General features: G+C 30.0%; 1 protein-coding gene across 2 annotated transcripts; it reads right to left on the minus strand.

The window, feature by feature from the left end:
- On the minus strand, positions 1–25,347 carry LOC129988817 (low-density lipoprotein receptor-related protein 4-like). 2 transcript variants are annotated; one of them, XR_008785687.1, is made up of 8 exons: positions 24,919–25,347; positions 20,197–20,415; positions 17,825–17,962; positions 14,316–14,435; positions 8,207–8,332; positions 5,808–5,885; positions 3,089–3,238; positions 1–208 (listed from the first exon to the last, which is right to left on the minus strand). XR_008785687.1 is itself a non-coding variant. In XM_056097088.1 (8 exons), exons 2-8 carry the CDS (start codon positions 20,387–20,389, stop codon positions 205–207), a joined length of 813 nt encoding a protein of 270 aa, XP_055953063.1. In that variant the 5' UTR covers positions 20,390–20,415; positions 24,919–25,345; the 3' UTR covers positions 1–204. The 2 variants fall into 2 exon arrangements, 1 of the variants encoding a protein (XP_055953063.1); XM_056097088.1 differs by having other exon boundaries at positions 5,804–5,885; positions 24,919–25,345.
- Between the last annotated feature and the right edge of the window lie 62 nt (positions 25,348–25,409).

Here is a 25,409-nt window from a genome sequence, read left to right on the forward strand (position 1 = left end):
TTTTACAAAAAATAATTTATTTTATACACAATATTGAAAAATGCTCTTTTATAAACAATGTAAAATTCTTTCCTTTCAGTTTTATCGCTACTTCAAATTCCATTTACATCTGTGAAATCATTCATCCATTTATTCCTTAGAATACGAAGCGACTGCCATTTGATTTTCAACTACTGATATGGATGTAGTTGATTTCTTGTCTGATCACCTGGAAAAAAAATGAGAGTATAATAATTAAAAAACACATTTAACATCATAAAAATGCAAAAAATTAATACATTTTTGTTATTTATATTATAAATATTCTATTATTTATATTTTATAAATATTCAATATCCTATGGATGCTAAATAATTTAGGCTTGTCTATGTTGAAATGTTTTGTTTACTCTTTCTTAATTTGGAAAATATGCTTTCACCAACGCTACTCAGAATAGTATTTTTTAAAATATTGCCTCATTGAAAAGAGGCAATCGACTCTCCATGGCCGATTGGTCATAGCAATGGTCTCTTAATCAAGAGATCGTAAGTTCGAATCCCGCTAGAGACAATCCGACTCGCAGTCTGTGTAAATATTTAATTCCTTGATTTTATGTTTTCCTTTATTTCATGTTCCAGAAGATTCTGGACCTTTCCTTAGTTTACCAGACAAGTGTTCTGGACTTTTCTTACTGTCTCCAGAAAAGTATTCTGGAACTTTCCCTGCTAGTATAAAAGCAGAAGATCTGTCAGTCACTGTATTCTCAGTTGAGTTAATAAATTGGTTTAGCTCTACTTGTGTGTGTCATTGAGTTCCACACAAAAAAACCTACGTGACAATAGCTTCATTTAGAGATATCCATTTATTAATTTACACCTTCTGATGAACACGGTAGTTAACTTCATAAATATATTTTTGCATTTTATTACAAATGACATTTTATACAAATAAAAAATACAGAAGGTATTGTTTGATAGATAATTCCAGGCAAATTCGATGCCTGAATAGCAAATATGAATATAGTTAAAAATTTATAAAAGTATTAGAATCAAGTTAATAGGAAAAACAAAAAATCAAATAAAAATTAAACCAAAAAAATTATAAAAATATTTTTTGGTTTAATTTTTATTTGATTTTTTGTTTTTCCTATTAACTTGATTCTAATACTTTTGTATCAATTCATCTGTGTTTTAGAAGTAGCTGCAATTGCGTTCTCTAAATACTATGAAGTTCTTTTTTGGTTTTAGTTTTAATAGGTTATAAATTTTAGTTGCGATTTCGAAACTGTTTTTGTTTCGTTTTCATTTTAGTTTCGTTTTCAAACCTTTTCTTACTTAAGATTGGTTAAAAATTTATAAATATATTAATGAATCCTAGGTCTTGTTCCAACGAGATTTTACTTTCATCTACCATTTCTATTTCTTCCGATTCAATCTCCAAAATCCGGATTTCTTTTGTGTTCATATATTTTATAATATTGTCATGGTTCGGCCGGGTTCGTGGATTGAATGGACTTTAAGGCGGCATAAAGAGAAATTCATTTACAGTAGTTATTTACCAATATTTGATATTCAAATTAACTCGAAGAACACAGACTTAAGTCACTACGAGGCAAATCAATTCAAATTCTCGGCCAAGTTCAGCAATTTTGGGGCGGTCTAAAACATCGATGATCACGTAAACTCAATGAAAGCACAGTAGCGACCTCTTTCTTGGTGACTGTAGAAAGGTGCTGAGTTTTAAACACGTTTGTAATCTTTTTGACGCAACATATACTATAAAATGGGCAGAAGAAAGAAAAGGGGGCTAGAAAGCGAAGTGAATATATTTTTTTCAAGAAGACAATTAACAACATCAAATTCGGGATATCAGATTGACCTTTTTGTGCTGGAAGTGAGTTGCAATTTTATTTTATGAAAGATAGACGAATCCTATCTGAGCCAAACTGCTTTAAATTTAGATAATTCCTGACAATATTTTTAGAAATAATATTGCCCTCTTAGGGGTGTATCTCGTCAATTAGAGATTTCATCATAAAAGCAACAGTTAAAAAATTGATAGCAAAGCATCAGTGATTTCATACGACAATCTACAGTGACAATCTACATCCATGTATGTCTAAAAATTTCAGACAGCTGTGAATACTTCAGGCAAAATTTCGTGATTATTGCCATGACATAAATCGAGAGCATTATTTTATGCCTTCTATTTTTCAAATTATCCTAGAAGTTTATCCCTAAAGTGTTTCTTTCTAATATATAAATTTCTTGTTCACTTGTGTATGCTTTCGGATGTTAATTGATTATCGACTTCCTACATTCGTTATGTAACTAAAACGGGTATTGGATGAAGTATAATTTTGCTACTGGCATCGAGTGGAGCAATATTTTGCTATTGTTAATACGTTACTCCATTCGATATCCAATGGCAGAACGTTACTTCATTGAATGGCAATAGCAAAAATTTACTCCATTGAATGGCAAATAGCAAAAATTTTACTCCATTGAATGGCAAATAGCAAAAAGTTTACTCCATTGAATGGCAAATAGCAAAAAGTTTACTCCATTGAATGGCAAATAGCAAAAAGTTTACTCCATTGAATGGCAAACAGCAAAAAGTTTACTCCATTGAATGGCAAATAGCAAAAAGTTTACTCCATTGAATGGCAAATAGCAAAAATTTTACTCCATTGAATGGCAAATAGCAAAAAGTTTACTCCATTGGGTGCCATTGGATATCGAATACAGTAACATTTTGGTATTGATAATTAATGGAGTATAATTTTGGTATTGGGATTTAGTAATTTTATTCTTACTCAAATCAGTAAATTTTTGTTGCTATCTGGCATAATTTTTTTAATTTAATTTCCACTATGAGGTACTACGATTTTTTCTTAGATGGTCAGGCATTGTTATTTTACTTAATACCAGAAACATTGACCTCATTCACATTTTTTCACTTTTAAATTTTTCTCTAGAATAGTTACACTGCTTAAATATATAAGTTCTACATCCGGTAAATGTATATCCAAAACCATTATAAAATATTATGTTAGTTGTTAATTTTGTTCAGTATCTAAAAGTCAACCTTCACATCAAACCACATTTACCTTTTACAATAGTAGAAAAATATACAGGCTATGATTATGAATAGGGTGATGACTGCCACAATTGTGCCAATTACTATTCCTAGGTTGTTTGAATCCCTTTCATCAGATATCCTCCTTTCGCACTTTTTCCCCGTGGAAGATGTTGGACAGCTAAAACCGTAAAAAAGTTAAATTATAAAGAAATTTAACAATCAAATAGGAATAATTCACTCATTATTATTTTTAAATGAAAGATATTTTATTAAAATGGACACTCAATGTTTGTCGTTTGAAGTATAACAGAGGCTTTTCAGAAAGCAATTCCTATAGTTTTTTTTGTAAATGGCAATGGATAAAAAGATATTTCATTGCAACTATATTCTCTAACTCATATTCTATAAGTAGACATTGTAACCATGACTCCGTCATATTTAAGTGTTGTCTGCACATAAAAGTAACATCAAAGAACATACTTTTACATTGTGTCGTTGTTGAGTTCACATATTGGATCTTTTGAGAAGTTCCTGACATTCAAACTCAATTAATTTATCTAATTAATATTACTACAAAATTTTCGGATTAATGATGTTTTTAGTTTCACCGTTCAAGGCTTGTATGCAATTATTGTCTTGTGATTCCACTTCAAAATATAATTGACTGTTAGGAAAATCATGAAATTGGTAGCATTAATAGGTCAAAATCCGTATTATTGTCATTATTAAGTTATTATTAAGGAACAGAAACACACAAGAAATGTAAAATTATCGTTTTTTGATATCTTTGAGATTTGAAAATATTTTTGCGATTCATTTATATCTCAACAAAGACGTATAGTGATTGTTTTTTATAGCAAAATTGCCAGTATTACTCAGGAAAAAGAAATTAAAAATATTGAAGAGTATATAAAAATCAGTAGTTAAAAAAAAGGTGAAATTTAATGAGAAAATGCTTAAAACTAATGTAATGAGTAAATGATAAGTATGGTAAGGCAAGATTCGCTTAGCATTTCTCTCAAATTAAGGTAATGCTTCCTGAAGTATTTTACCCTTAACAATTGGTATTTAGGGCATTCATATAACATATGGCGGAAAAAGAAGATTTTATTGCATCTTGAGCGTGTTGGAGCTGGATCCGATTGAAGTATGAGCCTATGGGTGAAATATGTGTGACCAAGGCGAAGTCTTGTTAGTGTGACACTCACTCAGTCGACAATTAACATAAGGCAGTCAATTTTAAGTCCAGCAACAAATTGTTTGGATGAAGTTCAGTGTATTATTTAACTGTGAATCTTATGCACGTTGGTGGAGTATCGACGTATAAGGGGTGAATTTTGCTTTATAACGGCATCTCCAGAAAAGGAACAACCATCTCAGTGTTATGACTTGCTGCTTTTGTTATAGCATCAGTTTGATTTTTTTTCCCCAGAAATACCAAGGTTTCCTAGAATCCAACAGAATAAAAAGTCAAAATTACCCTTTAGTATTTAAAAATATAATTTTATTGCTTTAAGAATCAAAGAGTGTCTGGATTTTATATAAAATTACTTTAACAGAACTTTTGGAATCTGTATAGATTATTCACTTTTTTTTTCTTCCGATGGAAGTCTTATTAAAATTAAATTATATAAATTTCAAAAAATCTCCTAATAAAAACGGAACAACGTTTGCTTAGTTACCTAGAAATGACATCGTTATTAAATGCAACAGCTGAATCAACACGATCGCCGAGTTTTGAACTATCAGTAAACACAGTACCGAATATTTCAAAGTTTTGTTAGCTGAAGTTAGTACTTATTTTTAAATACTTATATTTATTTTTAATACTTATTTTTAAAGAATATTTCTGGTTACACTTAAATTTTTGATTCAACATTTTTATTTGGTTCTTATTTTGTAATTACATTATTTGAGGAACCCCGATTCCCAAATTTACTTTTATTTATTTAATTACAACAGCAGCTTAATTATTCAAAGAAACCTAATCTTAGCATTTTTCGCTCTGTTAATACCGTAGTAATATTTTAAAAAAAAATAAAAATGCTTGAATTCGAGTTACTGTAAAGTTAGAAACAGGTAAAAATAAAATTCTGCAGTTAGAAAATGAAAAATTAAAAGGAAATAATCCTTTATTTGTTTTATAAAGCATGTATTAGAAGCCACTGTGTTAAACCATGTATTTTTCAGTAAAAACTGTTAAACGTATCAGGTGAAATAAAATGTTATTTAATGATCTGTAGTTGAGAAAACGGCTATAAAGAAAACCCTACATAAGATATGGAAACAGCGGAATTAAAAATTTTAAAGTGTTAAATATGTGAAAATTGTAGATCATGCAAATAAAAGCAACTGCAATTACTATAAAATAAAGCAATCTTTTTAGGTAATTTTATGCGAGTGGATGCTGGTAGGCGCGAATATTACGATATAAAAGAGTAATAATGTTAAAAGTAAAGTAACTTAAACTTTTAATACTAGCAAAAACATGCAAACCATAAATGCAGTTAAATAGTAAAATAAAATGTGATTAAAACACTGTGAATGCTATTCAAATAAACAACATTTAAATTAATTGTGAAAGAAAAAAAGGAATAAAAACCAGATGAATGATTCTATGAAACTAAGTGCAATTGATAAGCCAATATTTTTTAAATTTAAAGATGATATAATATAAATATCTATGCGATGGTATGTATTTTACTTATTGCGTTTTCATGAAAATGATTCCATTTCTACTTACTTACAATAGTATTGACCTTTGATGAACATGCAGCTTGCATTTTGCATGCAGTAGTTGTTCGGGCATGACTTTTTCTTTCCTTCTGGAAGTGTCGTGGCGGAAATTGGTGGTGAATAAGCGTCACCGGAAAGATCAATAAAAGATTGATTTGAATAGAGGAAGTTAAAAAAAACTCTGCTGACTAAAATATTCATTTGTTATATCTATATTTCATTTACATAGAGAAAAATAAACAATTTGTTATACATAATTATTGCGATATTTTGATTTTATCAACAGTAAAACCGGCATCTATTTTTTTTTAAATTTAATAAATACTTTTTAACCATACATTTTTGTTATTGTTTTAAAAGGTAAATTTTTAATTTTACTCTTCTCTTTAAATTTAAATTATAATTTATAATTTAAATTCTCCATTTGCTCTTTAAATTTAAATTATAATTCATTATAATGTTAAAATTTATGATATTGGAATAAACTTTTTAAATATTTACTACCAGATTGTACCACATGTATGGAATCCAAATTCGTAGATTATTTTTAAATAATACTCTGACAACTATTATTATCAACAACACAAAAATAAACATTTCATAACTGTAACCATTAAGAAATGAAATATTACTGTATAAAAACGATACAACGAGGACGAGTTTTACTTGCTATTGCTTCATCGACAACTTAAAAGCAAATCACAAGTTAACATTTTTCTTCCCTTACATTTAACTAAAAGAAATCAAGAACATCTTGTTGGAAGTTACAAGAAATTACCCTTCTTTTAGCCAATACTAATTCATCAACAACAAATGATTAAAATTAATTAAAAAGGAAAAATATATAATTTATAATCTTTTCTTTTATCAGAATTAGACAATAGCTTCCTATTTCCACTTCTCACCAAATCACAAACTGACTACTCCGATCCACCGGAAGGTACACGGAAAAATCTGAAATCTGTCCTAAAAACCATCACCGGCCACGGTACAACCCTTCCCTGAGGAAGTACGTCTCGTCATCGATGAGAGGAGCCAAGCCCCCACCTTTTCGTGTGCCCACAAGGGTAGCGAGAACCAACCGCCATATTGGAAACGTCTCATCCTCCATTACGAGGTGTCCCTCTTAAGAACCACTTGGCACCAAAGTAAATCAAGAATATTTGGGAAGATTTTTGTAATTTTTAATTCCTAATCATCACTCTTAACTTCGAATACTATTTTTTATGAAATGCAATGAATCGATATATTTATAAAATATTTAGATATAAAAATGAAATGCAGTTCTTTTTCATTTCTTTATTCATTCCAATCGTATTTTACTGAACAGTTATTCTAATTGCTGCGCTTAGGTTTACAATATATTACAATAAACAAAATAAATAAAATATATATTTTTAAATCTAAACTTTTTGCTGTGCATATATACTGATATGGTGTAATTCATCGACGATATGTTGCATGTAATTTATGTAAAGATTAAGAACAAAAAAAAATTGCATACAGAAGTAAGTAGGATAAATTCACTCTGTGTCATCTGCCGAACGAAAAGAGTGGAAGATGTGGTTCATAGCAATACTGTTCAAACCGTTTGCAAGTTATGGCGTTTAAAGTGATTATGCTGCCAATCGGGGAAAAAAATCGTAATTTAAAAAGTTTCTAGCAAATTTGTACATAAAATAAGCCCATATTTTGGAAGAACAAGACACATTCAATTTTGAAGATTTTGGCGGCAATTTGATTTTGCATTACGCCAAAGATTTTGAGATTGGGGGGACCCTCTTTTCTAAAAATTAACAATTGGGCAATACAATAGTCACGTGATCATTCTAAACCCCGATCGATTTTCAGATGAAAAATATCATCGATTTTCTAAATATCTGCGCATGCGTAATCTGATAACTTGTTACATACTGGTTTAAACTGTTTAATAAATTTAAAAAAGTTATGATTTAAAAAATAATAATGTTTCCATTTAATAACTTGAAATTTACGATAGCCGATTTCAATTTTTTTTAATAATTATTTCTTACTAATAACAATTCTTAACATCTCAGAAAATTAAATTTATATCCGAATTTTGGCACAAAATCGATTAATTACAAAGCATTCTCGAGATGTTGTGTCTATGTTTGTTAAAGCGCAGGATTGGCATTTCCTAGAAATCGTAGAAAGTTATCCTTTCCGATTTTTCTTTTATGATTGGATAAGCGAATTTAAAGTCACCAGCATAAAAAAAATTACGAAAACTCACAGGACTGCTTCCTTTTTATTTTAGGAATGTTATTTTTGCTTTTAATCATTGATTTATTTTTTAATTATTTCTTCCATTATAAAAACATTGTCCAAGATTCCATCATTTTCTGTCATGATTTTTACCATAAAAATTATAAGCCAGTGCAGTTCTTACCGCAATTTTCTTCATCAGAATTGTCGCCGCAATCGTTTTCGCCATCACAATGCCATATTCGAGGAATGCTTATGAAGTCTTGGCACGGGAAGTGACTGGCTGAAAAAATCCATCGATGTTTTCCACCTAAGAAAATCAAATAACCCTATGGATATCGCACAGTGAAGCTTAGAGTTATTTCTTTTAGTTTCGAATACTTACATTATTTTTTAAGCTAGCTAAGACAGATAAGACATCTACTTTTAGAAAGAAAAGTTCAATAATTATCCAAAGAGTCGATCTCGAGATTGTGACGAATCTTTCAGTTTTAGATATTACTAAACTTGAAAACACCGTAATTGGGTCTATATATGGATAATGATATCCTAATTGCGCTGTAGATAAGATAGATGAAGCTCGTTATGCAACCTCAATTTCAAAATGATAGATTTCTCTCCCATTTCGGAACAAATTCGTCAATTGAAAATAAGCCACCAGTTCGAAAACGTGAAACTTAAGAGGTAAATAGGGCAATTTTGTATCTAGAATTGTTACTTTCTCGTTTAGAGCAAATATAGTAATCGTCAAAAAATTCGAACTCAAGATTTTGACGAATCTTTACGTTTCAGACCTCACAGAGTGAAAAAAAAACACAACTGGAAAATGTTCGTCTGTCTGTCTGACAAAGATAACTAAAATAATAATAATAATAAAAGCTTGGAGCTAGAAAGTTTAAATTTGGTATACTGTATTTAAACCAAATTTGTAAATTTCTATCAAATTATAAGTTAAAGCTGTTCAGAGGAAATCCATCTGTCATGCTGTTCGAATATAAGTTAATACGATAACTACAAAACAAAGAGAGCTAGATAGATAAAATTCGGTTCACGGATTTAATATCTATAGTGTAGATATCGATTAAATTCTGAGATTAATCCAACAAGGGATTGACTGTCTGCCGGACTGTACTTTCAGAAACATATAAAAGCAATGACGCAAAACTGTAATGATTTAAATAGATCATATTTGATATGGGATTTTATGACTATAAGTATAGTTCAGTCAATTTTTTGTTTCAATCGATTGAGAAATTTGTGTCTAAAACACAAATCAGATTTTTGGATACTATTAATGCATGCCAGGGATTAAACGTAAAATAATTCGCCAAGGACGACACGATAGATTCTGTAAAAATGCTAAACTCATGCCAAAAGTTAATATTTCATAGCTATTGTACGCCAATTTCATGCAAGGCCTTTTCTGGGAAAACATCTTTATTAGAGTGTATATGAGAAAGTTTTAGGGAGACTAATCCAGTTGGATTTATTTATTTTTTGTTTTGTGTCTAGGAATGTAGATTTGTAAAAAAATAAAAAAAAATCTGCGTATAATTCGTGAAAGGAAGGAATGTCTTTTGAACTGTCTGTCTCTGTAGTAATTAAAATAATCTCAAAAACTATAGATTATTTAGTTTTAGTGTGTGATCTGATCATTGAAATTATAGACTTGCAGTTTATCATCATTAGTAAACTTGAAATAATCCGAAATCGTATAAAGAAGTAATATTGAAAGCTTTCTAATTTTCTAAAATAAAGATTTTTAAAGCTTCATATCTCAGTTTTAGAAACAGAAAAGTGGAAGCCTTTTCTGTTTAAAATTTTAATGAGTTTGGAAAATTTAATGAATACGATCAACAGAACCAAGAGAATATAAAAAGTTTGATACTTTAATTGTTTTAGCAGTATGTTGATTACTGATACAGTAGAGATTCATTTTTGCATACTTTCTAGGAAACTACCCGTTTCTTAAACTTCAAACTATAGCTTGCAGAGCATTTAAATTCTTAAAAACTAAAATAATACTCAAAGTATTTTAGAATTCTATCGGCTTGTTTATTCTTTCAACCGAGCTGCATATATTACAAACCATTGCCAGATTCCAAAAGGTTTACAATGGATCATCAGCTATTACACAAAAAATAAACGAAATAATATTAATAGAATATGTTTATCAAAGAAAAAATTGTTTTCTTTTACCTTTTAATAATATTTTAACTGAAATAAAAATAGTAGCAGTTATAAAATGTCTGAAAATAAATCGTCTACTAAATGTCTATTAACAGATTTAGATTATGATATTTACTGAACATTCATAATGTCAACTTGAGCAGTTTCAAAAGCTATCTCTAATTATCTGACTTTTAGGTTAAGATTACAGTGAGCATGAATATATGTAGAATCTACTTCGATGTACATTGATATGTTCAGCTCGAATGACATGAATGATGCAACATTCAAAATGCCAATTTTTGAATAATTTCTACAAATAATAAAGTAAAATGTGTGTATGCGTTAAAACTCTCCGGAGCAGACCTCTGTATCGGCAAATAGTCGTGTAAATCGAAGCAAGTTTAAAAAAATTTAATTATTCAAAAATAATGTAAATGCTCATAACTTCCTTCCATTCTCTCATACAAAAGTGATTTTTACACTCTCTGAAACTCAAAGCGGGAAAAAAAATTTAAATGATAGCGATTCAGTAGTAGTGCAGTTTCATTTCCTGAATTATGATTATTTTTTTGGAAATATTTTTATGCAATACTTGCGACAGTTCTTTCTATGAAATTTTAACCACTTCCATTGTTTCTACATACGTGTAATCGCATGTTTAATTTCCGTTCATCGAAAACTTCAGAATAAATATATTATGTGTTGTTTTTATTCTCTTATATATAGAGTATAGAGATATTAGCCAAAAAATTCGAACTCGAAACTTCGACGATTCTCCACGTTTGATACCACCTTGAGTACAAAAAAAAAAAAAAAAAAAAAAAAAAGGAAGGAAAAATGTCTGTTTGTCCATTTGCCACTTTGTAACAAAGAAAACTCCAAAACTCTTTTGAACAATAAGAATGAAATTTGATATGGGGTTTAAATTTCTGTCAAATCTATTTAGAGGAAATTTGTCGGGCTGTTCAAATGTTTGTTAATAAGATGGAAAATGTTTGTGTTTCTTCGAACGTTTGTCTGTGTCAAAGATAAATTTTAAATGCTTTGAGCTATATGGATGACATTTGGTTTACGGTCTTTATATTAATATTGTGGATTTCTATCAAATTTGAGCAAAATTCGTGCAGAAGAAGTTTGTCTATCCGGCTGTTTAAATATAAGTTGACACCATATCTATAAAACGAAGAGAGATAAATAAATATTAGGGTTGCCCAGATGAAAAGTGGACATCTGCGATTGCGTCAGAATGACTGCAGCTATAGCAACGCCACAGAACAGCGATATAAAGGGTGGCAGAAGGTGAGCACTTCATGCGGCGTTTCAACAATGAAAACTGTTCGTATTAGAGAAATTCATCGAAAGTAAATTCGTGCTATATATGGAGGCGTCCAGATCGGAACAACGCTCGGATTTCTGATTCTTCGATTTCCTGGACCACTCTTGACTGATTTCCTGCCCTAAGAGGACACTATCATTGTAGTGCTCTGACGAAACTACGGAAAGCAATCAAAAGCAAACTGCCAGGCCTTCTCACACAACAAGTGATCCTTCTTCATGACAATGCCCACCCACACGTGTCTCCTATAAAACCCAAATGACCTTAAAAAAATTCCGTTGGAAAATGTTGGAACTCCTGCCATACAATCCGGATTTGTCACCTTGTGATTTCCACATCTTTGGGCCACTTAAAAAAGTATTATAGGGAACTAAATGAAGGAACGAGTAAATGAAGGAATCCGTGCAGGACTTTTTCAAGAATCAACCATTATCTTTCTACAGCAAAGGCATCTACAGCAGACCCGCTACTTAAACGATGGTACCTATATTACAACACCCATGGCAATTTCTTTTGATTTCCAATAAAGGTATTCTTTTCATTCAACTTATCCGCTTTTCATTTGGGCAACCTTTATAAATTTCGGTATACAGATTTTACATTTATAGTGTAGATGCATATGATATTTTGGGCCAAATCTAACAACGTCTGTTGTGCTTCCAGAAGAATGTAAAAGCGATAACTGAAGTACTCAGTGACTCACTCAGTAAATATGTCAAATTTGGTATGTGATTTTATGGTTACTATTGTAGTTTCGTGACAAATTTTGGTTTCAATCGGGTTGGGAGAAAAATGCATCTAAAGCACCATTTCGATTTTCGGATACTATTTGCCGCTATTAGGGATAAATCGCCAAAAAAAACTCGCCAAGGATTGCAAGATAGAATACTTAAAAATGCTGAATTCACGCCATAGGTTGATAATTTGCTATTGTGAAATGCTTACGCCATGCAAGGCAATCTATGGGATAACACCTATTAACAGAGGGTAAGTTTTGGAGAAATCGCTTCCGATAGTTTTTCCTTACTCTTTGGTCATTTCTTTATAATTTTTTACTTTTATATTATTCCATTTGCGGTTTTTGGCGAATCAATTAACAAAGATACCAAGCATTTCTAAGATATTAAACAACATATCCAGTATGCTGAATTGTTAATTATATGATTATAATTATATAACTAATAATATAATTACATAATTAATAATATAATTATATAATTAATAATATAATTATATAATTAATAATATAATTATATAATTAATGATATAATTATATATTTAATAATAAAAATTATATAATTTTTAATTTTCTTAAATGCATATTTCAATTCTTATAGTGAAGCATATAAAGTATAAAATTGAAACATTATGGTTTTTGCTTCACCATGAAAATATTCGAAAATAAAAAAAATAAAAAATATTTTAAAGACAAAAAATTTTATTAATACGGTAAAATTTATTATTAATTATTTCAAATATTGTAAAATTCTGCAAACGTTTTTTTTATTCTCTCAAATTCTCTACAATATTATTTGCAAATTTCCATTGTAAGATTTACTTTACACTTAAAATTAAAAAAAAAAAATCAACCTTTTTGTAATTGTTTTTAAATTATTAAATTTTCATTTCTTAAATTTTCATTTTTTTTTTTTGCACAATTTCTAAAAATTTGTTAAGTTTAAATAAAATCTTATAATGTAGATTAATGTCTGTATATTTAAATATCATATAAATATTCTTAATTATTTGCTTTTAAGTCTGATTCGAAATGAAAGTACAAGTTCTGAACAAAATGAAAGCAAAACTTTCATTTTGAAGTCTTTTCCAGACAAATTTTGCAATATATGCGAGTATCTATGATTCACGTTATATAATGAAATTATTTATGATTCACGTTATATAATGAAATTATTTATGATTCACGTTATATAATGAAATTATTTATGATTCACGTTATATAATGAAATTATTTATGATTCACGTTATATAATGAAATTATTTATGATTCACGTTATATAATGAAATTATTTATGATTCACGTTATATAATGAAATTATTTATGATTCACGTTATATAATGAAATTATTTATGATTCACGTTAGGTAATGAAATTATTTATGATTCACGTTAGGTAATGAAATTATTTATGATTCACGTTAGGTAATGAAATTATTTATGATTCACGTTAGGTAATGAAATTATTTATGATTCACGTTAGGCAATGAAATTATTTATGATTCACGTTAGGCAATGAAATTATTTATGATTCACGTTAGGCAATGAAATTATCCATGATTCACGTTAGGTAATGAAATTATCCATGATTCACGTTAGGTAAGGAAATTATCCATGATTCACGTTAGGTAAGGAAATTATCCATGATTCACGTTAGGCAATGAAATTATTTATGATTCACGTTAGGCAATGAAATTATTTATGATTCACGTTAGGTAATGAAATTATTTATGATTCACGTTAGGTAATGAAATTATCCATGATTCACGTTAGGTAATGAAATTATCCATGATTCACGTTAGGTAAGGAAATTATCCATGATTCACGTTAGGTAAGGAAATTATCCATGATTCACGTTAGGTAAGGAAATTATCCATGATTCACGTTAGGCAATGAAATTATTTATGATTCACGTTAGGTAATGAAATTATTTATGATTCACGTTAGGTAATGAAATTATCCATGATTCACGTTAGGTAATGAAATTATCTATGATTCACGTTAGATAATGAAATTATCGTTGTGAAACAATTTAACGAGTGATACTTACAATTTCTCTCATCCGATTCATCCTCACAATCAGCTTGACCATCGCAGCGCTTTGAGAGGGGAATGCATTGTTTACTCCACAAACACTCGAACTCGGCGCCTTTTCTACACATGGAAACAGCTGCGGGGATTGAAATTGACTCATTATTTTGAAGAAATAGCAATTTCAATAGGAATCATGATTCTGTATGAATTATTCAAAATAAAAATGAATAAATTTTAACTTAAAATTTATTTATGTAATGTAATTTTGAAAAAAAAAAAAAAAAGGTTTTAATAAACCATTTCGAAAACAATAGGATAAAATTTCTACACATTTAAACAGCTGTAATGATTGAAATGTACTCGTTATTTTGAAAACATGGAAATTTGAATAGGAATAATCGTTTTGTGTGACACATTCAAGATAAAAATGAATAAATTTAATTTATGTTGTTATTGTTTCTTATGGCACTTGCCTATGGACAAGCCCGCTGTAACGAAGACAGCGATTTAAGCCGATAGGGAGCGTCTCTTGTTTTTAGTAGCGCCATCTAGGGCCAAGAGTACGACTTTGCCATTCACGCATCACTCATTCGCTTGCGCAACCCCTTTTTACAGGAGGGCACATTCACACAACTCACAGATAGAACTGAGGAAGAACAACCATGCGCGAACCGGAACTCGAATCCAGGACGCCCAGATCACGAGTAAAAATTTAATTTATGTAATATACTTTTTAAAACTGTAACTTGGAAAAATGCATTTAATGAACTATTTCGAAAATAATAAGATAAAATTTTAATATCACCCCATTAAATAAAATTGATGATTTAAAACATTCACAGAAATGAGATCCAAACCTTAGATAAGATATAATTATTTTATATTAAGTAAAAATGTAGCCGTTTCATGTCATTACTGTTAGTCGTATCTGACGATTTAAAACATTCCACTAAATGAGATTTTGGCATTAAAACATTTATTAAGATTTAACATGTTTTTATTTCATGATAAAAAATATTGAACTACTTCAAATTATAATATTAAAACAATAAATTGTTCTAAAAAATGTTTAAATATTAGTTATATTTTTTATTATTATAAAACGAGTTTATAAATTTATTTGAATTTTTGATTCTATTTTAGAATATAAAAACAATATTTTTCTCTTGAATATAAATTCTCGATATCCACATAAATTCCAAATTTTTCAAAAGGAAAATTTAATCTAATTGAAGAAATAGTAATAAGAAGGATTTTTTTTTCATTCAAAGCAGTTCTGTCATATTTCAGATTCTTTCCAATTTAGTTTTACTTCGAAATTTTAAAGTGTTTGAGGTAAAATGCAGCTTCGAAAAAAAAAATCTGTACCAGTTGAATCTTCTTCATTTTGTGACCAGTATCTTAACAGGATAAATTTTCAATTCAATGATTGAATTTTCAATTTCGATACAATGTATTTTTGATACATATTTTGATTTTTGTGAAATGAGATTTTCTCATTCTGAAATATATAAGATGGTTTAGTAAGAATTAAAAAAAGTTTTTAATATGTAAATGGACTAGATGCTATTTCATTGTGTGTGTGTGTGTGTGTGTGTGTGTGTGTATATATATATATATATATATATATATATATATATATATATATATAATATACATACGTACACACACACTAAAATATCATATATAATATAAAGTTACTGAAATCATTGATCGTCCTGTAGAACTTTTGTTTTTCGCTAATTGTACATTTGGAATCAAGTCCCACTGTTTAGCCCTTCAAATACACGATTATTGAAATTTCAAATTAAAAAAAAACTGCTTTTGGCATGGAAAGTCGCATATAATACTTAATAAGATATACACACACAAAAAAAACGGAATTGAGAAATTATTAAATCGAATATAATGAAAGTATCATATTTGATACAGTGTGCACATATCTCCTCTTGTGTTGAATTTGATACAATGTGTACAAACTTTGATATACTAATATTAAAATATTCACGCATGAAATGATTTAAAACAATTGATGTTATTGTTGAAACAAAAAAAAACATTTTTCACATTTAATTAATAATAATTTCTCGCATTTGCGTTATTTATTCCATTGTCTGTTGTCAGAAACCATCCAATCCACTTGTACGGTTCTCACAAGATGGCTCGTAAGATGCTGGCGATCTCCGATATTTTCTATGCAGTTCACGTCATTAGTTGCAAAGTGAACAAGTCGTCTAATGATGCAAAGTGAACAAGTCGTCTAATGATGCAAAGTGAACAAGTCGTCTAATGATGCAAAGTGAACAAGTCGTCTAATGATGCAAAGTGAACAAGTCGTCTAATGATGCAAAGTGAACAAGGCGTCTAATGATGCAAAGTGAACATGTCGTCTAATGATGCAAAGTGAACATGTCGTCTAATGATGCAAAGTGGACATGTCGTCTAATGATGCAATGTGAACATGTCGTCTAATGATGCAAAGTGAACATGTCGTCTAATGATGCAAAGTGAACAAGGCGTCTAATGATGCAAAGTGAACAAGGCGTCTAATGATGCAAAGTGAACAAGTATCTGATTATGTCAAGTAAACTTGCATCTAATGACGATTTTGTTCATTTCATTATATGCAAGTGAACAAGCAACTGATGATGCCAAGTGAACTTGCATGTAATTATGATCTTGTTCACTTCATTAGATACAAATAACCAAAGTCAACAACTTTCTTTGGATTTATTTGCACAGACGAAAGATCTTTGCTTCCTCTACTCGGATTTACCACAAACACAATATGCCGGACATCTTTTCTTTATTTCCATTGGATTTAGTTACTCTGACATAAAATCCAAATAGTTACAATAGTCAGAAAAAGAAAATTATTAAAAACTATCCAAAATACCATTTTTTAAAACTTATTTTCGTGTGATGTCGAACTAAAAAAAAAAACTATTTAAGAATTCAACCCTTCTCATGCATTTATTATAGGAACAAAGAAATTTTAGTCACAGCCAGCCACCCGGATGCCAAAAACTAAGCAGTGTAAACAGGGTATATGTGACAATGTTATGTGCATTCATTAATCAGCCACCAGCAGTTAATTTCTCGGATTATTACAGAATGCTCACCCCCTTCTCCATACGCACATTATGTCGAAACAATCTTGTACCCGAAATCGTCATGCTCTAAGAACAAATGACAAATAGGCGACCCATGGAAATCTTTTTTTTTCCTATAAGATCGGTCTATTGGAAAGATAGCTGTCCACAGAATGAAGAGGTTAAAGTAGCTTCTTATTTATTATCTTTACACGTTTCGTTCCATTTTCTATGAAAATGGAACAGACAATTATTATCTAGTCTTTTATACACTCTATATGATTAGAAATGTTATAAGAGGCAAAAAAATGGATTAATTATTAACATGAAAAATATATCATGTATAAAATTTGATACAATATGTTATGAAAGGTTAAAGATAGGTGTTTTTATGTAAAATTGACATTTTTATGTGAATAAAAATAACTCTTACGGCAATTCAGCTCGTCAGAACCATCGTAGCAATCGGGTACTCCATTGCAACGACTTCGAACATATGAAATGCAGCGTTTTATATCGACACATCGGAAATAATCTTTGCTACACGGTACAAGAGTTTCATTTTCTGGAACTGAAAAAAAATAAATGTTATGAAATTAACAAACAACTGTAAATTGCAGTAAATTTTCTGTATTTTTTTCCTTGTTCAAATTTTGCCCCCTTATACAATTTAAAGCATGGTAAGTGAGAGAAATTTCATGACTATCAGATAATTATTTCTTAGAAAAAAAATTGCTCCCACCGGCACACTTTTACAAACCAAACTATTGAGAGTTTTCTAATTCGATAGAAAAGTCTTGCTGAATTAACGTTATTTTAATTTTTTGCAACCGTTACTTATTTTCAAGAACCAATTTGTTTTTGATTTTTAAAAATTAGAGATGCTCATCATGTTCAAGTGTAGAAAATTGTCAAGTTTACATAATTGCGAATTTGCTGGCGACTCTTTTCAGTCATTCTTTTTCATGGCTTGGTGATGGATTTTTCGGTACTTTGGGATTATCCCGTTGACCATTTTCGCCAAAACCGATATTATCGCCAAAAGGTAGCTTTAAGCCAATAACCGCAAATTACTGTGTAACCCTTGACTACGCGAGTTAATTATGATGGCGCCAAAGGATTGGCGCATTTTCGCGAGCGTTGACGAGATAATTCCTAAGTACCATTTTTTCATATGCCAAGAGATTTGGAGGATGCATTCCGTAGCATAATGAAATGAAAGGTCAAACAAGTTTTATTAAATCTAACCTAAAAAATTATTACCTGTTATTAAAGAAACCTATTATTACCGACTATTAAATATTATTAAAAACCTGCTGTTAAATCTAAAGCATCAGATCGGATTTCAACGCAAGTCTTTGGCACAAAGGCGGTTTGAGCTAGCGATCCTTCGTCGCCAAGGATAAGAATTTGGCATTGCTGTTTATAGAGTCTGTATTAAGATAATTAAACATTTAAATTAAACTTTTATCATTATTATCTCAGCGTAGTTTGATTTAATATTTACCGACTTGAAGGGAATGTGACAGAGCTCTTGAACTCAAGGCTCTTAATCTCTGGACAGGTGAATAGAGTAATGACATATTAATGAGAATACTTAGTAATTGGTTGTGCTAAGATGAATAAAGGGTTCACTTAGTAGATAACAATGATTTACTATGATGAACATCCCACTTTGTACAAAATTAGTGTTAAGTCGTGAGCAGATGGCGAGGATATTTCCATACTAAATACCTCAATATCTAAATTTCTATGCAAGCACAGAGTGAATTTAAATTTATTTAATTATTAGGTGCTTGCAATTATTTTGATTATTTTTTTTCACTTTAAAAAGGCATTTATTGGGAAAAATTGATATAATATATATCAATCAAAATATTTTCTGCAACATTTTGCCATTTTCGTCCAATAAGTCTTGTAATTGTCTTCGAATTTTTTTTGTCCTCCAGACAGGTCATTGTCATCGAAATCACCACTCTTAAATCGATGAAACCAAAATCGACAATTGGGATATGTCGGAGTAGCATCACCATAAGTTTCTAAAAGTGTTGTTGGGCTTCAGCAGCAGATTTCTTCAAATTAAACAAAAAAAAAAAAAAAAAAAAAAAAAAGCGATGAATGTCGAAAATGCAATTTGGAGCATCCCATGATTGGGGTCTTTATACACTGAATAAGCTGTTTCCTTACAAATTAAAACACGAACTTTCAAATAACAAAATGTACAATAAAAAAAATACTTTATAACGTACGGTAAACGATCTGCACAAATCTACCGACGTACTGGCTATACTGTTTGATTGTTTCCACATGCTTGGAACATCGACATTCAGTTATTTTGCTAATCATTTGTCATAAGAATGTTTAAGGCGTCGTTATCCTGGTAAGGTAAAAATAAAAACATTTGTATCTGGATGGTCATGCATCGACTCAGCCGAAAAAAAACAACAACATGAGAACGAGATATCTCGTGATTCGACTACAACGCTCGACTTGCTAAAAACGAGAAATCTCGTTGCCCGTATACAGTGTCTTAAGAGGGCTCTCGAAATTTCAGATCCCCATCTGAGGACAAGAACGATACTTCTTTTTTTAGACTTCTACGCTATTCCAGGGCAAGGTTTTCAAACCTTATAAATCAGAATTAATGCTCCCCACGTCCACAAATGTGTTGGAACTTCGATGGAATAGGATTTGGATGCTGGAATCCTCCAATAACCAATTCCAAGAATTTTTACGAGACAATCTATGCTTGAAAAATGATGCCTTTAAGTAGAGTATTAAAAATAATGGAACAGAAATACTTACTACAGAACAGTTCGTCAGATTCGTCGATGCAATCCTTTTGTCCATCGCACAGTTTGTAGTTTTTTATGCATTGCCCGTCATCACACATGAACTGGAATATTCCACACTCTAATGGAACAGTTGTTGCAACGCAGTAAGCTCTGAAGTGAACCAAAACAGCTACCAGTAAGTTCAGTTTTTCGACGAGATTCATCGGTGCGGCTACATCGGCAACTTAGACTAAGAATATAAACAAGAATTCTTATCTGTACATTGCCAGTAGAGATGCGAAATGATCAAATCTGAAATAATCAGCTAACAAAAAATCAAAAAACTATCAAAAATATTCCCAATTTCTCGGCAATTTAAAATGCATTCGTAAGCTGCCAGGGTCTTAAAAAGTTACGTCTTCATTCTTGGAATTTTATTTCATTCTAAATATTATAAAGGGGTAATCTTGGAAAGGGAGCTTTTAATCCTTCCGCGAAAAGTCTTATTGTGACTAAAAATCAAACGTTACAAATGTTAAACTAATGAAATGTTTTTATTCGACGGAATTCAGAATTCAGCAATTTCATTTTCTTATCGGCGGAAGTGCCCAGTGACGCGTTTCAAAGTACAAAAAAAAAAAAAGAAAAAAAAAAATCGAGGAAATTAAAGTACTAAATCAGTTTTAAATCCGGAAAGATAAAGGGATGTTTTTAATGAGTGCGGAAAATTATGGTGAAAGCGTAAAGGACAGCAAGTAGCATATGATTGTTAAAAGTACTCATTTTAATAAAAGTGTAATAATAATAAATTTATTAAATTTATTTAACAATTTTATTAACAATGAAGAATTAAAAACCAAATCTGGTCCTTGCGCCATAAAACCAAACCAAACCAAACAAAAATTAATAAAAGTGTCATGTTTCAAGTAGAAAATGAAAATTTTATAATCCCATATTTTAATTCGTTGATTTTCCAAAAATCACCGACACATTTTTATTGAAAATTAAAACCGAACTAAAAAAGACCATATACCAAATTTCATTCATCGAGTTGAAAGTATTTTGGGGTCATCGTGTTTACAGATACAGATAAAATGCCCAAAACTTACTTTTCCAATTCAGAAAGTGGAGATTCGTCAAAATCTCGAATTCGAATTGTTTGCTAATTTCAATACTTTCTTTATGTATATTCAGTAAAAAAAAAATTAAGAAAAATCTTGAAATCTAAAGAAAAATCAAACAATGAAAGTGTTCTATTCTCAATTTTCTTGTATACTTCCACTATATGGTATTGGATTTAGCTTTTTGAAGTGGAGTCAATTGACACGAATTTTGAAACTCTTTTATTTGAGCATTTGCGAACATATGTTGCATAATTATTATATTTATTAAAAAAATAAGTAAAAGACGAACAAACAAAGACGGTCTCGTCTTCTCAATTTTCTTGAGTGCTTCCAATGTATGGTATTGCTTCTTAAAGCAAAGTCAATCAACCACGAATTCTGAAACTCTTTTCTTTGACCATTGCAAGCATTTGTTACATAACTATTATTTTAAGGTATTATGTAAGGTATTATTTTAAGGTAAGGTTCGGAGACGAATTTTTTAAAAATGGCACATAAACATCTTTCATTGTACCAAATAGCTAAAACAGGCGTGAAAGGTCACTATTAGAAGAAAAAAAAATACACTCATTGCCTTTAGGTTTTGAAAAAGAAACTGCTTATTTAAACAAAATTCAGCAAAATTTTCAATGTTAGGAAAAACAGAGTAAGTTAAAAAAAATAATGGGAATATTTACTTTTTATGTCATCTATATATAGCTTAAACTACATAAAATGCAACATGTAAACGATTGAAATTATTTTAATAAATAAAAGTTTTATAAGCATTTGAAGTTGCCGTTAATGATTTTTTTGTCAAATTTTGCTTATGTTTTGAACTTGAAGTGTCTGTAAAACATGTCTAAATGAAGCTATCTTAAAATCCGCTGTCTATTCTCAAAGTCACATTCTCAAAGATTTTGGATGCATGCATATTAAATTTCATGAAATGTTATTGAATTGTTTTTGAGATATCGTGTTTTCCGTGAATGAATCACTCTAAAATATTCATTCTTCAAAAAAAGCATTTAAATATTGTGCCTATAGTTTAATTCATCTAAATGCGCTGTTAACAAATGTAGTCTTCACGCTTTTATAACAGAAATGCCAAAAATAAGCAAACTATGACTTAGTTGATAGAGAATATAAATATATCAAATATTATTTTGGAGAGTTTTACGGTAAAAATAAAATCATTAGTTTTTGGTTAAAAATACCACTATTTTCGATTTCATTTTTATTTGTTGTGTATTATTGAAACTACTGTATCTATAGTTTTACCTCACAGATATTAAAAACAAAGACTTTTCTAGAATATACGAAGTTTGAACTTTATTTTCAAATCATAAAAAAAAAAATCGAATTTTTATTGAAAAAGCATTTTTACAACCTAGTAGAATACCTTAATAATGAAACTATTTGCTAAATGTCACGTAATTCATGCCATAATGCTAAATGTCACTTAATTCATGCCATAATGTTAAATGTCATTTAATTCATGCCATAATGTTAAATGTCATTTAATTCATGCCATAATGTTAAATGTCATTTAATTCATGCCATAATGCTAAATGTCACGTAATTCATGCCATAATGTTAGTCATTTAATTTATGCCATAATGCTTAATACCATTTAATTCTTGAATAAAATTTCATTTCTTTATCTTGCCCGCAAGCATATGAATACGTAAACATATAAACAACCAACTCTTTGTCAGATTTAACGTATCTGGAGTGGGGGGGGGGCATGTGAAGGACAGGTTTGATATTGTGAGCCAAAAGTTCTGCCGTTGGTGTGGTTTGGAATTTTAGGAGGTTTGTGCCAGCTTAGATCATACTCTCACAATCTGACCACACTTCTTGGTTACCAGAATAGTCTTAAAATAATTTTCAAATACTTCAAAATAGAAAACATAACAAAACTGAACTAAACCTTCAGCTCATTGCTTGAATGATTTAAAAAATGCATGCTTCAAATAAGACAGGGATTCGCGTATCACCCTAGCTTGCCACACCATTGGTTTCTTTTTATGTTCATGACATGATATTTTCCAACTTAACATTTAGAGTATACATATTTGTACTCAAGAAATAGAATAAAATACAATAATGAAACTTTTTACGATTAATTATAGCTTTATAAGTGCAGATAAATAATGTAATTATATATTTATATTATTGAAGTCTGTATAGAAAGTATTATGTTATGATTTTTGTTTCTGTATAAAACCTGTTTCCGTAAAAAATTTGTAGTTTTTAGCCGCAGCACATCATAGTAAGATGGACTAGATAAGGCAGGATAGATTGATCATAAGTATTTATCATTAGAATAAAATAATACAAATCATGAAGTAGTTATATAATATTCAATTTTTTGTTCTGATTAAGATTTCTTGTTGGTAAATATACTGCATTTTTACTTGTATTGACGTCAATTAGTTTTTGTCGCCTAAAGCATATCATTGAATCCATGGATTCATGGAAATTTATGGTATGTTTCCTATTAAAAACATAACAATTTTTTAATCCTATAAATATCAAGTCCAAATTCTTTGATTGGCTGGCGTTCAATCTATATCATGCAAAGATATTATTGACTGTCGAATACCGAAACGAAGGCCTAATCAAGAGACCGTTGGTCCAGAAGATGGCTACTTAGAATTAAAGATTAAACACCTGAGGGAATGATCGCCTCGAAACTGTCTCGTATACTCTTCAATAAAATAGCTTTTCCAGCCCCTTTCCCCTCATTGCAAAATTGTAAATCTTACTAAAGACAGCATTGGAAAACAATAGATATATTAAAACGATAGATCTTTGGTCTGAATCCAGTACTTTTTCTGAAAATACTTGTGAGAATATACATTTTTGAGATCTTTTTCTCCGTCAAACATAAACCAAAATTTGATACAAAACTACAGTACAAGATTATATATCGCATTTCATTGATTTAAGTCATCACTTTTACTAACCATTCAGGTATGCTAAAGTATAGATTGACGATGATCAATTCTTTGACTGATTTAGTTAAAAATTTAATAAGAATCCACAGTTTAAATGTTAAACTTGTGTACCAAATTTTATCTACATAGCTTTTTTACATTTTTTACTTGTCATATTCACTTGTACTCAAATAACCAAATTTACATACTTCCTCCTAATAGATTTCATTTAAAATTTAACAGAAATCTATAAATTTGGTCTTAACTCTTTGATTACCAAATTTGTAAAATCTTTTTCTTTGCAATCGCATAGAAAATGAAGATAATAGCTTCTGTATTAGACAAATCTATTCGATTTTTTCAAATGTTTTTAACCCCCCCCCCTCCCCGTGGCAAATACAAGATGGCCAAATATGCTCTCCCCCCAGAAAAAGCGAATTTACTTAGAACTATTTAAGCTGATTTTAAAAGGTCAGTGGGATGTATATGTCCCGTTGGTATCCATATTCCAAATTTCACTTGCCGAGTTCAAAGCATTTTCGAGTCATTGTAGTCACAGATGAAGTAATAAATTGCCTAAAAATTCATTTTTCTAATTTAGGGCGGTCTGAAATGCGGAGATTCGTCAAAATCTCGAATTCTAATTGCTTGCCAATCATATACTTTCTTTTTGTATATGAAAAGTAATAATACAAAAGAAGTACTTACAGCAATTGTATTCGTCAAATTCATCATTTATCACTTTTCTGATCGCACAGTCTGTAGTTTTTCATCCATTGACTGCCATCACGCTAGAAATTGAATATTCCACACGTGGTCCGACTGTGGCTGCTAGCAACAAGTGAACCAAAATTGTACTCAGTAAGTTTGGTTTAAAAAAAATCCGTACGGCAACTTCAACACCCAAACTAAAAACAGCAAAATTTCACATGCGTGAATCAGTTCTTCAGTTGTGAAATGATCCAATCTGAAACAACGCGGATCATATAACCGTTTACTAAGTAATATAAAAAATGTTTTCGAAAACACTTTCACTGTCTGGTCACTTCAAAATGCACTTATTTATAAATGGTCAGCCTCTCAAAAGCTTATCAACCAGATTGCTTAACTCTTTATCTGCGGAATTGCCCACGGACGCGATTCGATGATTAAAAAAGGAAATTCGGAATATTTAAAGGCATAAGGAAATTCGCAAGCGG

Source organism: Argiope bruennichi, chromosome 10 (assembly GCF_947563725.1).
Source record: "Argiope bruennichi chromosome 10, qqArgBrue1.1, whole genome shotgun sequence".
Taxonomy (NCBI): Eukaryota; Metazoa; Arthropoda; class Arachnida; order Araneae; family Araneidae; genus Argiope; species Argiope bruennichi.